The sequence below is a fragment of the Nanorana parkeri genome, unplaced genomic scaffold (genome assembly GCF_000935625.1).
Source record: "Nanorana parkeri isolate BGI_ZX_2015 unplaced genomic scaffold, ASM93562v1 scaffold451, whole genome shotgun sequence".
Lineage (NCBI taxonomy): Eukaryota > Metazoa > Chordata > Amphibia > Anura > Dicroglossidae > Nanorana > Nanorana parkeri.
Window position 1 is genome coordinate 467430 of NW_017306719.1, and position 10724 is coordinate 478153.

At 39.1% G+C, this 10724-nt stretch overlaps 1 protein-coding gene across 1 annotated transcript in view; it reads left to right on the plus strand.

Moving 5' to 3' along the window:
• The window catches only part of BMP6 (bone morphogenetic protein 6), a 133928-nt gene that overhangs the window by 84723 nt on the left and 38481 nt on the right, over positions 1–10724 (plus strand). Inside the window, exon 2 of the mRNA XM_018560339.1 lies at positions 6399–6591. Within this exon, the coding sequence (XP_018415841.1) occupies positions 6399–6591 (193 nt within the window). The remainder of the gene's footprint in view (positions 1–6398; positions 6592–10724) is intronic.

The window sequence follows — 10724 nt, forward strand, 5'->3', positions numbered from 1 at the left end:
CCGGAGCCAGCCGTAAGATCACGGCTGGCTCCGCCCAGCTGTCAGAAGCAGGCCGGCCAATGGCCGGCCAATGGCCGGCCCCTCGGCCAGCTTCGGCTTTCAGCACGGCTCAGCCTAGCCGATGCATATGCGTCTGGCTGAGCCGCTCGGCCATGAACGGGAGCTGTACAGGCTATTGTGAATAGCCCGTACAGCACCCCTTTGGCTCTACTGAACCGAAAGGGGCCTGGGGCCGAAGATAGCCAAAGGATCGGCCGAAGCTAAGGCCAGATCCTTCGGCAGCTTCGTGAATAGACCCCTAAAATGAATAACTTAATGCTGACTGTCAGTCCTATTTCTTGTGGGGTCCTTATTCAAAACCACATAATTGTGTACAGTTTTTACTGTTCCTATTTTTAACTATTGTTACTACTTTATGCTGCTTCGCTATTGATATATAATGCATGTATTTTGACTTTTAAATGCTAAAGCCGGGTAATTAAATTCATTTAAGTGGTACGAAATGCTAGGCATTTTCTACCGTAATGCATTCTCTGTATTAAGCTAAACAATGCCCACTACCTTTTCATGATCCCCTGTCCCCAAACACTAACCCATGGTCTCTTGTCACAACCACAGGGTCCAGAAAGAATTGCGCCATTCCCAGAACTTTTTGGTTGTGGGGGAGGGTACTGAGGGCAGTGGAATGCTAGGCTTCTGTTGCTGTCAGTCAAACTATTGGGAGGAGAGTGGTGGAGGGAGCGGGGCATGGCTTGGCGGGCACTGTGTGTGTGTATGGACACACACATCTAAGCACAGGTCCCAACCGGGAATGTGCATGCATGGGTGTCTCCGTAGTAGGCAGCTAGCTAGAGGAGACACCTGAAAACATGTGTGAGAGGGGGGAGGTGGTGAGGCAGTTTAGCGGTTTGGGGACTGGCTGGACAAGGAGGAGGAAAGAGACAATTTTCAAGAAGAACAAGAATCAGATAATGTTTTTTAAAAAGGAAAAAAAAGGCTTATTATCACTTTAATGCTATTGTAATTTATTTGTTTAGTGAGATGATCAGCAAACACCCTTCTTAGCTTTCTGAATATTTTAAAAGCCTATTTAGTGCCTGAGTTACTGAATACATTAAGGAAACCATGAAAGCGCTAAATATGTAAATGAGCGATGGAAACACATGCCATATGCACACTGTTTTTTGCTGGAAACCAAGGCCAGCCCTCCATTTGTCAAAAGTTTTCTTTGCCTAACACCATTGAAAGAAAATGCAGGCATATATTATTTTGTTTCATTTCTTTTCCCCTAATTTAAACAAGCAGGAAACCACCACAGAGGAATTCTCCGCCGAACAGATATTATTTTTCTCAAAATTACTGTATTTCTTACAGCAAATTATGTCCCCTGGAATTATTGTGGCCGAGATTTGGACCTGTCGTTAAAACAGACTTACATAGTGTGTTTTGTATTACCCTTAACAAAGAGGAATGCTGCCAGCCAAAAATAATACAGATTGCACTGTTCCTTAACAGGCTTTTCTCTTTCACTGGTGAGGAAAGTTGCAGAGCGTTGCAAATCTGTGTGTTCCAGGCCTCTTGTGACAGAGCAGTAGGAAGGAGCCCTGGAATGTTGGCACAGATCTGGAAGTTTTCACCAGTGCTAAGAAAGCATGGCGTATGGGTATTCTACATTGGCAGAAAGCTTGGCTTGCTTATTTTATTTCATATTAAAGATATAAACAAACTCTCTACTTTGTCAAACATTTAAAATAAAACATTGCATGTAGTCCGTCGGCCCATTTACTAAGCGACTTACCAGAGTTTTTAAAGTAGAACTGAAACCCAAACTTTTTTTAACATTTTCGATAGAATAAGGGAGTGTTATAACCCGTCAGGTTTTTTTTGCCATCTGTTCCCACGAAGAGGAGATTTCCCATCACTATCTGGAAGCTACAACAAGAAGTGAGAGGAAATCCCTCCAAAGTGAAGGAAATCCCTGGTGGTCAGCAGGGTCACCAGAAGTAGTGTCCCCATTGTAAAATTTCCCATCTAGTCCTGCTCTGGTGACAACCCAAAATGTGGGATTTTCTTTCAATTTCAGTGATAATGGTCACCAGGACAAATACAGAGGGTAAATTTCCGTAATGGAGGACTCAGACAGCACTAAAAAGCTGACAGGTGTTCTAATCCCTCTCCACTGCATCTAAAAGTAAAAAAAAAGTTTTGACTTCAGTTGTATTTTAAATTCCTTTGGTTTTTTATTTTATTTTAAGGGATGAGCCCATTGAAGCACTTTGAGGAAATTCTTTTGTTTCTCTGGGTGTTAGCAGTTTCAGGACATCACACTATGCATTACATATACCTATTTAATATATATGAAGCTCCATCTGGTGCTTAAACTTACAAAGGGAATTCCCCAATCATTCTTACACAGTTATGCTAGGTATACACTAGTATATATTCATACGAGCATTCATATGAAAAATCTCGTCAGAGCATCAATAATGCTATAATAGGCCTGACGAGTGTCATTCAAAATTTTGTTTGGGTTTTTGACATTGGAGTTTCTTGAACAAAAACCACATTCACTGTTCGAATTTTGTTTGCTTGAGAAAAAATTTCCATCCTGCTCCTTCAATTCTTTTTTTCATCGCTACGGTCAAAACTGATTGCCGATTTGTCCACATTGACTACTAGAAAAAAAAGGGTGACAGCAGCCACATCTGCCAGTGGCAGCCCACATGTTCATGGTACCAAAACATGCAGCTTGGGATAGATAATTGTCTCTGGATGCATCTATCTATCCAGAATAGCATGTAATCATACCATGCACGATTACATGCGAACTGCCGCTGAGAGATTCGGCCACTGTTACCTTGTCGGTAACTTAAACAGGTACAGCGGTCGCATCTAAACAGGGACACTTGGCATTCCTGCCGCAGAAATCCATAGATTAGTGCCGCAGTCATCCTCAGACACCTGTATGACTGCAGCCTAGCCTAATAAAAGAGAAGAAAGCACATTAAAGAAGATGGGTTATAAACGCCTCTAGAATCTACCCAGGAAAATACCTTTTGTATATTTGTATCATTTGTAAATTTGGAATATTATATACAGTATTAACACTCCACATTTACCAGCAGGTGGTGAGTCTTATCAGGAGAGCATGTGGCTGTAGACTAAAAACATATTTATCCACACACACACACATTCAAAGTGTGATGCAATAAAATAGGGAAGTTAGTCCAAACAACTAACTAGATAGCTCTGAAAATTTTAAAATTTACTGCTGAGCCGCTACTCTGGGACTCAGATATTTCTCTTCATAAGTCACCTTACAAAAAATGTCAGTATTCCTTTTTTTGCAATCAATCACTTTTTTGTGGTTGAGACCTGTCCGTGCTGAAATAAAATGTGAATTTTGCTTTAACTACCGATGCCCTCAGAATCACTTGTCTCTAACTAGCCTCACATTCACTCTTAACCCTATCTCTTCCGAAGCATAGCGCTAAAAAGGAACTTTTAACATTAAGGGTTTGTTTCAGTTTTGTACAATTTCTATAATGTATGCAGTATTTTGAAAATTCCCTAAGCATCAAAACTGCTTACCTTATAATATACCGTGGAAGCCTGTTAAAGATCTATGATTGACATTTCCTCAAAAAGCTCTATGACTTCAGCTGAATGTCTATTAAACATGTATTGTTTTTTTCCTTCGCTATAGCATATTTCCAGCATATTTTATGCTTTGTCAGCAGTATTTTCAACCATTGCACCATTTACTAAAATTGTAATAATAAATTCTAACATTTGTGTAAACAGAGAATGTTAAACTACCATCACCACCCTGTACAAAACTGAAGTGCTTCTAAAAACCAGCAGCTTCTAGAACTAACATAATAAATACAGCTACTGTGTGTCATTTAAAGAAGAACTTAGAACAGAGCTGTATTTACTATAATACTACAAAATGTACAAATTGTAATAACTCGTTCCTCATTTTGTTTCCCTCTTCTGTCCAACTCCGGACATCTGTGGTGTCCCTGTTCAGATGCAGCCACTGTACCCAATCTCTAGATGTTGAGGTGTCAGAAGGTCTTTGCATAGTTCAGAAAACATGAAGTAATTTCTTTATTCTCTTGTTTGTTGGTCTGTACACCGGAAATTAGTTGCACGTAAAAAGTAGACAGCATGATGCTTCTAATAGCTCATTCTAGTAGTAGCTTTTAACAAATGTATCACATGACACAAAGGATGGAGCTTGTGCAAAAGGACAATATAATTGCAGTGTGCCTGGGACAGCATGAATACAGCACCGAATTAGAAGATAAGAAGTCAGTGCTTCTCACTTGCTCATACATTTTTTTGAACTGTATGGTCGATATTTAGGTTTTGCCATACTCATAATCTTATTGAATTGGGGTTAAGTACCGCCTTAGACTATTGCATTTAAACTTTGACAATGTGGATTACCCCACTCACTGATTTTAGACATAAGATCTCATAGCATAAATATTTTAATCATATGTCCTCCCTGGTCTGACTATTTCAAAATACAGTATGCAATCTTTATTCTAATCCCTAACAAACACATAAACCCCCCCCCCCAAAAAAACACCAGAATACAGCAACTCCATACTTTTTACATATCTCATACTTATTATATTGCCTTATCCAATACTTTCATGATATCTCAATCTAGATTCCGGAATAAAACATAAAAACTTGAATATTATATATTTTGATGTACCAAGAGGACACACTGGATATTAACCATAATGATTATCCAGCAGATCCAGTAGATTTTTGCAAGGTCCTTGTTATTACATTGTACTGTACTTTAAGGTTTCTCCATTGTCTCTCTCTATTTCACAGAATATGAAAACAAAGGACCACAATGTCCTTTCATCCTTTATAAAATGTATCCACTCACTATACTTTGAGTACCTGTAGCATATAGACAACACTCCCCGTATTATCTGTTGCTGACTTGGCTAAAATCTACATGCTGTTTAACTCTTCAATAAGACACATAAGTTGACTCCAACATAGATTTCCTTTTAAAAAGAATACAGAACAGAGCATTTTTTAGGATGTTTTTTCTCCTTTGACGTGTAAAAAAAAAAACTTTTCTCAGCCATGTCTTTGTTTGGAAAGTGAAACTAAATTGAGCAGTAGAGTGAGAGGAAGGGAGTGTCTTGCTAGGGACTGCACTAACTAGAGACAAAACAGAAGGGGGAACAGAGGAACATACCAAATACAATAAAATAAGACAAATAGGTTGCCGGGGCAGCACAATATCACAGATAAATGTCATATATCCCAGCACATAAGTAACTTTTTTTTTTTTTTACATTTTACTTACTCCTTCAGGAGTAGGCATGCCTACGTGGGTTGCATTTTCCTGCAGCCTGCCCTAGATATTGTTACCTTGTGATGATGTGCCTCCATGATTAAAAGAGCTAAAAATCCAATTAATTTTTTTTAGGCTTTTTTTCCCATGCAGATTATGCCAATAGCACACTTCCTGTCTTAGGGTGATAACACTAACTTACTGTACTGTATCTATGATGAAACAGCATTATCACCCTAGGCTGGTCGCTCCAACACACCCCCTCTCCACATAAGTATTGCAAAGAAGGCAATGTTATGTAATTTCCAGATGTAACCTGAGCAGGACTGATAAGACTACTTAGGATTTAAGTGTAGCAGAAGCAACTTACAACAGGAAGTTACAAGCTCACAGATAAGCATTTATAAGAAAATGCTTTCAATTGTATATTTACCAGACCAAAATGGAGCTCACCATTGAGGTTTACAGATATTTTAATGTAGGGTTTTACCTTCACTCCTGTTTGTGATTTTAGTGGATATCAAGATGTGAACATAGGCGGTGCCATGTATGATAACAGCTCCATTGTTTGCATATAGTATTCATTCTCTGAAGGATTTCGTTTCCTTATTCCAGACCCAGCATTAAATTGTTCAAGCTTCAGTTGGTTGTACATGCCATTTTATTTCCTGTATTTGAAAGTTTTACAGTATTAAGTTTAACAACATCACTTGGGTCCAGAGTGCCAAGACTTTTACCTACCTATGGCCATAAGCATCAGGACTGAATAAAATAAAAAAAAGCTTGTGTGTTTAAATTATACAAATAGGATTTGTCACGAAATTAATAGGTTCACTCCACTATGTATGGTTAAGAGTTTGTAGAGCTATGACAACCATGAAATACTGAAATTCAAAACAAAAGGTCTCTGCTAGCTGCTTTGGGCATCTTATATGTCATATCATACTGTATACATGTTAGCATTATTTTATTATGTTAGCATATTGTTTTCATGCACATTTTAAAATGTTTTATAATGTTTGGGATATACTTAAGTCATGTCGCCTATTTTCTCCATTTCTAGTTGAACATGATAAGGAGCTGCCACCCCGTCTAAGACATCACAAAGAATTCAAGTTTAATCTATCACAGATTCCAGAGGGAGAGGCAGTGACGGCTGCAGAATTCAGAATTTACAAGGACTGTGTCTTGGGCACCTATGAAAACCAGACTTTTTTAATCAGCGTATATCAAGTATTAACAGAACACAAAAGCAGGTATTTCTCATTAAAAAATGTATTTAAGTGAGCTGTTAGCATTATCCTGTTTGTTTTTTAACATTTTTCTTAGTTGATCGGCGTTGTTTAGCAATATGTTGTCGAAGCATTTACAAACATTCCTGCAAATAATCATAATCATCCAAAGATAGTTGAATTTTTTACAAAAATGACAACTAACACCCCCATATCCCCTTTCATAGCCTATGCAGAAAAATAAAACTAGGGCTGCATAACTTAAAGCCCAATTTACATCTCCATTTAAATCAGCTAAATACATTCTAGTTGCATCAAAACAAAGGTGTCCAATGTATTACAGTTTGTTTTCTACCTAAAGCAGCCACAGCCCGGGTAGAAAAGCCTGTCCACACTACAGTGTGACTTTTCCTGTCTGTGAGGTCTGATACACGCCCTCCTGAGTCAGACCTATAGCTCTGCAATCAGAAAAGAGGAAATGTATTCAGCTGCTTTAAACTGAGAGTAAATTGGATTTTAAATGTGTGGACACCACTGCATTTCACTCCTTGGAGTGTATTCTCTTCATGTTACATTCTAATAAATAAAACACAAAGAACAATAAGGGTCCATCAGCGCATGTGCTCAGGATGTATTATTCTCCATGGGCAAACTGTTTAACGTGAAATCCACACAGTGATGGAGTGCAGGAATGCTTTACTTACATTGCACTTATCCTTAAATGACCAACTATCCACAAAACTGATTCCTAGTTTCACCAAATTTTACAGCTTTGTCCCAGCAAGATCCCTAAGAAAGTCAAATCAATCAATAATTGGTGAGTCTAACAGATAGACATCTTTGTCCTTGTGGTAGGGGGTAGAGAAACAAACTGCTGCACGTTAATCATTGAACGCTCCCAGTCAACAGGTGGTTCAACACACTGATATCCACCCAAAACGTTTGAGGAACATGAGTCTTTTGTAATAGCTGGCAGATTGGGAAAAAGCATTCATCCTTGGAAACTGACTCTACATCCAGGAATCAGGATACCAGCTCTATCAAAGGCCAGGGAGCCAATGAGGTCAGTTTGGGTGCAAACTGATGACTGTTTACTTACTGATAGGTAGTAGTAAACTGTTAAAGCTAGTTGATAGTCTTTTGATTTTTGTCTTTTATTTATGTTAATTCTTAAAATAACATTAATATAACATAATAATACAGCATCAATATTCAGTGACTAATAACATATATTCTGGACCCTCAAAAAAAGCAAAACTCTAATGTCCTTACCATGTTTGTACACACACTAGCCCATTTTGGAAGACCAATTACCAAATATGGTTTTGAAGGTTTGGAGGAAACTATAACACCCAAGGTAAACCCATGTAAATAGAGGCAGAGAGCACATGCAAACTCCACGAGAACAATGTACTTAGTGGATCCTTGTGGATGCTGGTCTGTATACATTCTATTACAACAGGGTTCATTGGAAGCTTTTCAATACAGTACATCATTTTTGGTCTATATTGCCTAGGGAGTTTATCAGTCGAGGCATCGTTTAGCATTCAGGAATAGTCATACACCCTGTTTTAGCGCATTAGTAATTTAGTGGATTGAAACCCCTGATTTCTTTGTAAGCTCATTGTCTCTCTGACTGGCAACAGAGCAAAGTAAAGATTGGGAGGTAGCGCACAGACACATACCGAGAAGAGTCATTTAAATGTGGAATAAAGCATATGAGCTCCTAGTTTCAAAATAGTTTTATGTTCAGTGGTCTTATAAAGAATAAATAACGGTAACATGAGCACAAATATTTTATAGTAAACAGTTGTCTTTGTTATAGGAAAAACATTGTTTCATCAATGCTTATCTCCCATTAGCCTGCTTAGCTACATTTTGTGGGTTATTCACTAAAGAGCCGAAGGATTTCGCTAATCCTTCGGCTTGCTTCGCCTGCAGGGACCCCTAGGTACCGCCGAAGGGCTGCTGTACACGCTATTCACAGTAGTGCGTACCAGTGTTGATTTTGTTGACTAATCATTTTAGCCATAGTTTTCGTCAACAACACTTTTTCAGTGACTACAACTAAATAAAGTTATGATAACTAAAACTATAATGAAAATATATTGACATTTTAGTCGATTAACTTAAACAAGACTAAAATGTTGGGGATAGACGGTATGGGAAGAGATCCGATTCCAGTTCCGGTTCCATCCTGAATGGGCGGCTAATAGGTAATATGTGCAATGGCATTACAGACACTATAGTTTTTAATTTTAATATTTTAGAGTTGCACTTCTGCTTGAAAGAGTGAAGAATGTCATATGCAAGTTGTTATAATCAATGCATATCTTATTACTGGCCCTTTGTTGAAAATACTCAATATTATTGTTTCTTTTAAATACTTGGTTTAATCTGATTTTTAGATAAATAAATACCCCAACAGTTAAATCTGTGTCTGTATTGCATTTTCAAACCTCAATACCATAAGTAATAACAGATTAACAGATGTTTACTCCAGGAAAATACAATGAGATTGGAAATTCTAGAGAAATTCTTAAATTACTCTTTAACTAACTATGATATTTAGCCGACTACAACTAGACTAAAACAAAAACAATTCAGATGACTAAAATATGACTAAAACTAAATGGCATTTAGTCAAAAGAATATGACCAAAATTGAATTGAAATTTTGTCAAAATTAACACTGGCAGCTGAAGCACACATCCGAGATGAATGTATATGCTTCGGCTCAGAATACACAGCCAAAGTGGTTAAATAGAATTAAAGGAAAAAAAAACAGCGCAGGATACACTCCCAAATTATACCAGACCCTTTAGGTCTGGTGGGGTTTTTAAGGGGGACCCCAACACCCCCAAAAAAGGGAAAAAACACGGGGTCCCTCCTAGAATTCCAAACCAGACCCTTAATCTGAGCACTGGCCTGGATGGGCAGGAAAGACGGGTGAGCGAGCATGCGCTCCCCCCTCCCTGCACCATACCAGGCCACATTCCCTCGCCAATGGGAGGCTGCTTTTCCAGAGGGACACCTTGTCCCCATGCCGATGAGGACAAAGGGCTCTTCCTCACAACCCGGGTTGAGAGGTTCCGCGGACAGGGGGACTTATCTGCCTCTGGGTACCCCTTCCATAAAGGGGGCACCCAGATACCACCCCCCCCCTTTTTTTTTATTAGTAAGCGGTAGTAGTTACCCCCTCTCAAACACCAAAGAGTACAGTAAAATGTAAATAAACAGACAACACCTTAGAAAAAATCCTTCAATTGAACAAAAAACACAAACACAGTTTTTGACAAGTCCTTTATTGAAAAAAAAGTAATAAATCGTCCAACGCTGTAATTCATGGATAATGGAATCCAGCATCAATCACGATGAACCACGCCTGCTGACTCGAAATAAAAAAGTCCTGACACCTGCACACCCATCCGCTCCTGCCGAACTCCCACCACTAAATGACAGATTTGACACTCCGATGTCACGACTCGCTCCGCCCATTTTTTTTAATGCCATGACAGCTCACTGACCTGAAAAGGCATTAAAAAAATGCACGGAGTGAGTCGTGATGTCACGACTCGCTCCGCCCATCTGTTTACATTAGTGAGCGGAGCTGTCCAATCTGCCATTTAGCGGCAGGAGGTCGGCAGGCGCGGACGGGTGTGCAGGCTTCGGGAACTTATTTAATTTCTGCGGGCATCGTTCATCGTGATTGACGCTGGATTACATCACTGGACTGGCCATGGATTACAGCATTGGACAATTTTTTTTAACAATGAAGGATTTGTCAAAAACTGTGTTTGTGTTTTTTGTTCAATTAAAGGATTTTTTCCAAGGTGTTGTCTGTTTATTTACATTTTACTTGACTCTTTGGTGAATGAGTAGGGGTAACAACTACCCCTTACTCATTCAGATTGGGGGGGGGCAAGTAGGATAGTATGGGGCAGGGAGGAGGGGGCGCTCGCTCGTCCCTGCCTTCTCCCTGCCATGTCAGGCCAGTGCTCAGATTAAGAGTCTGGTGAAGAATTTTAGGGGGGACCCCATGTTTTGTTTTTATTTTTGGGCGTTGGGTAAACATGCAAGTCTATGCTGCCACTCTGTTGACAAAATTTAAGCTTCCAGATAGAGCACCACTGCACCATCATTATAAAAGTGAAGATA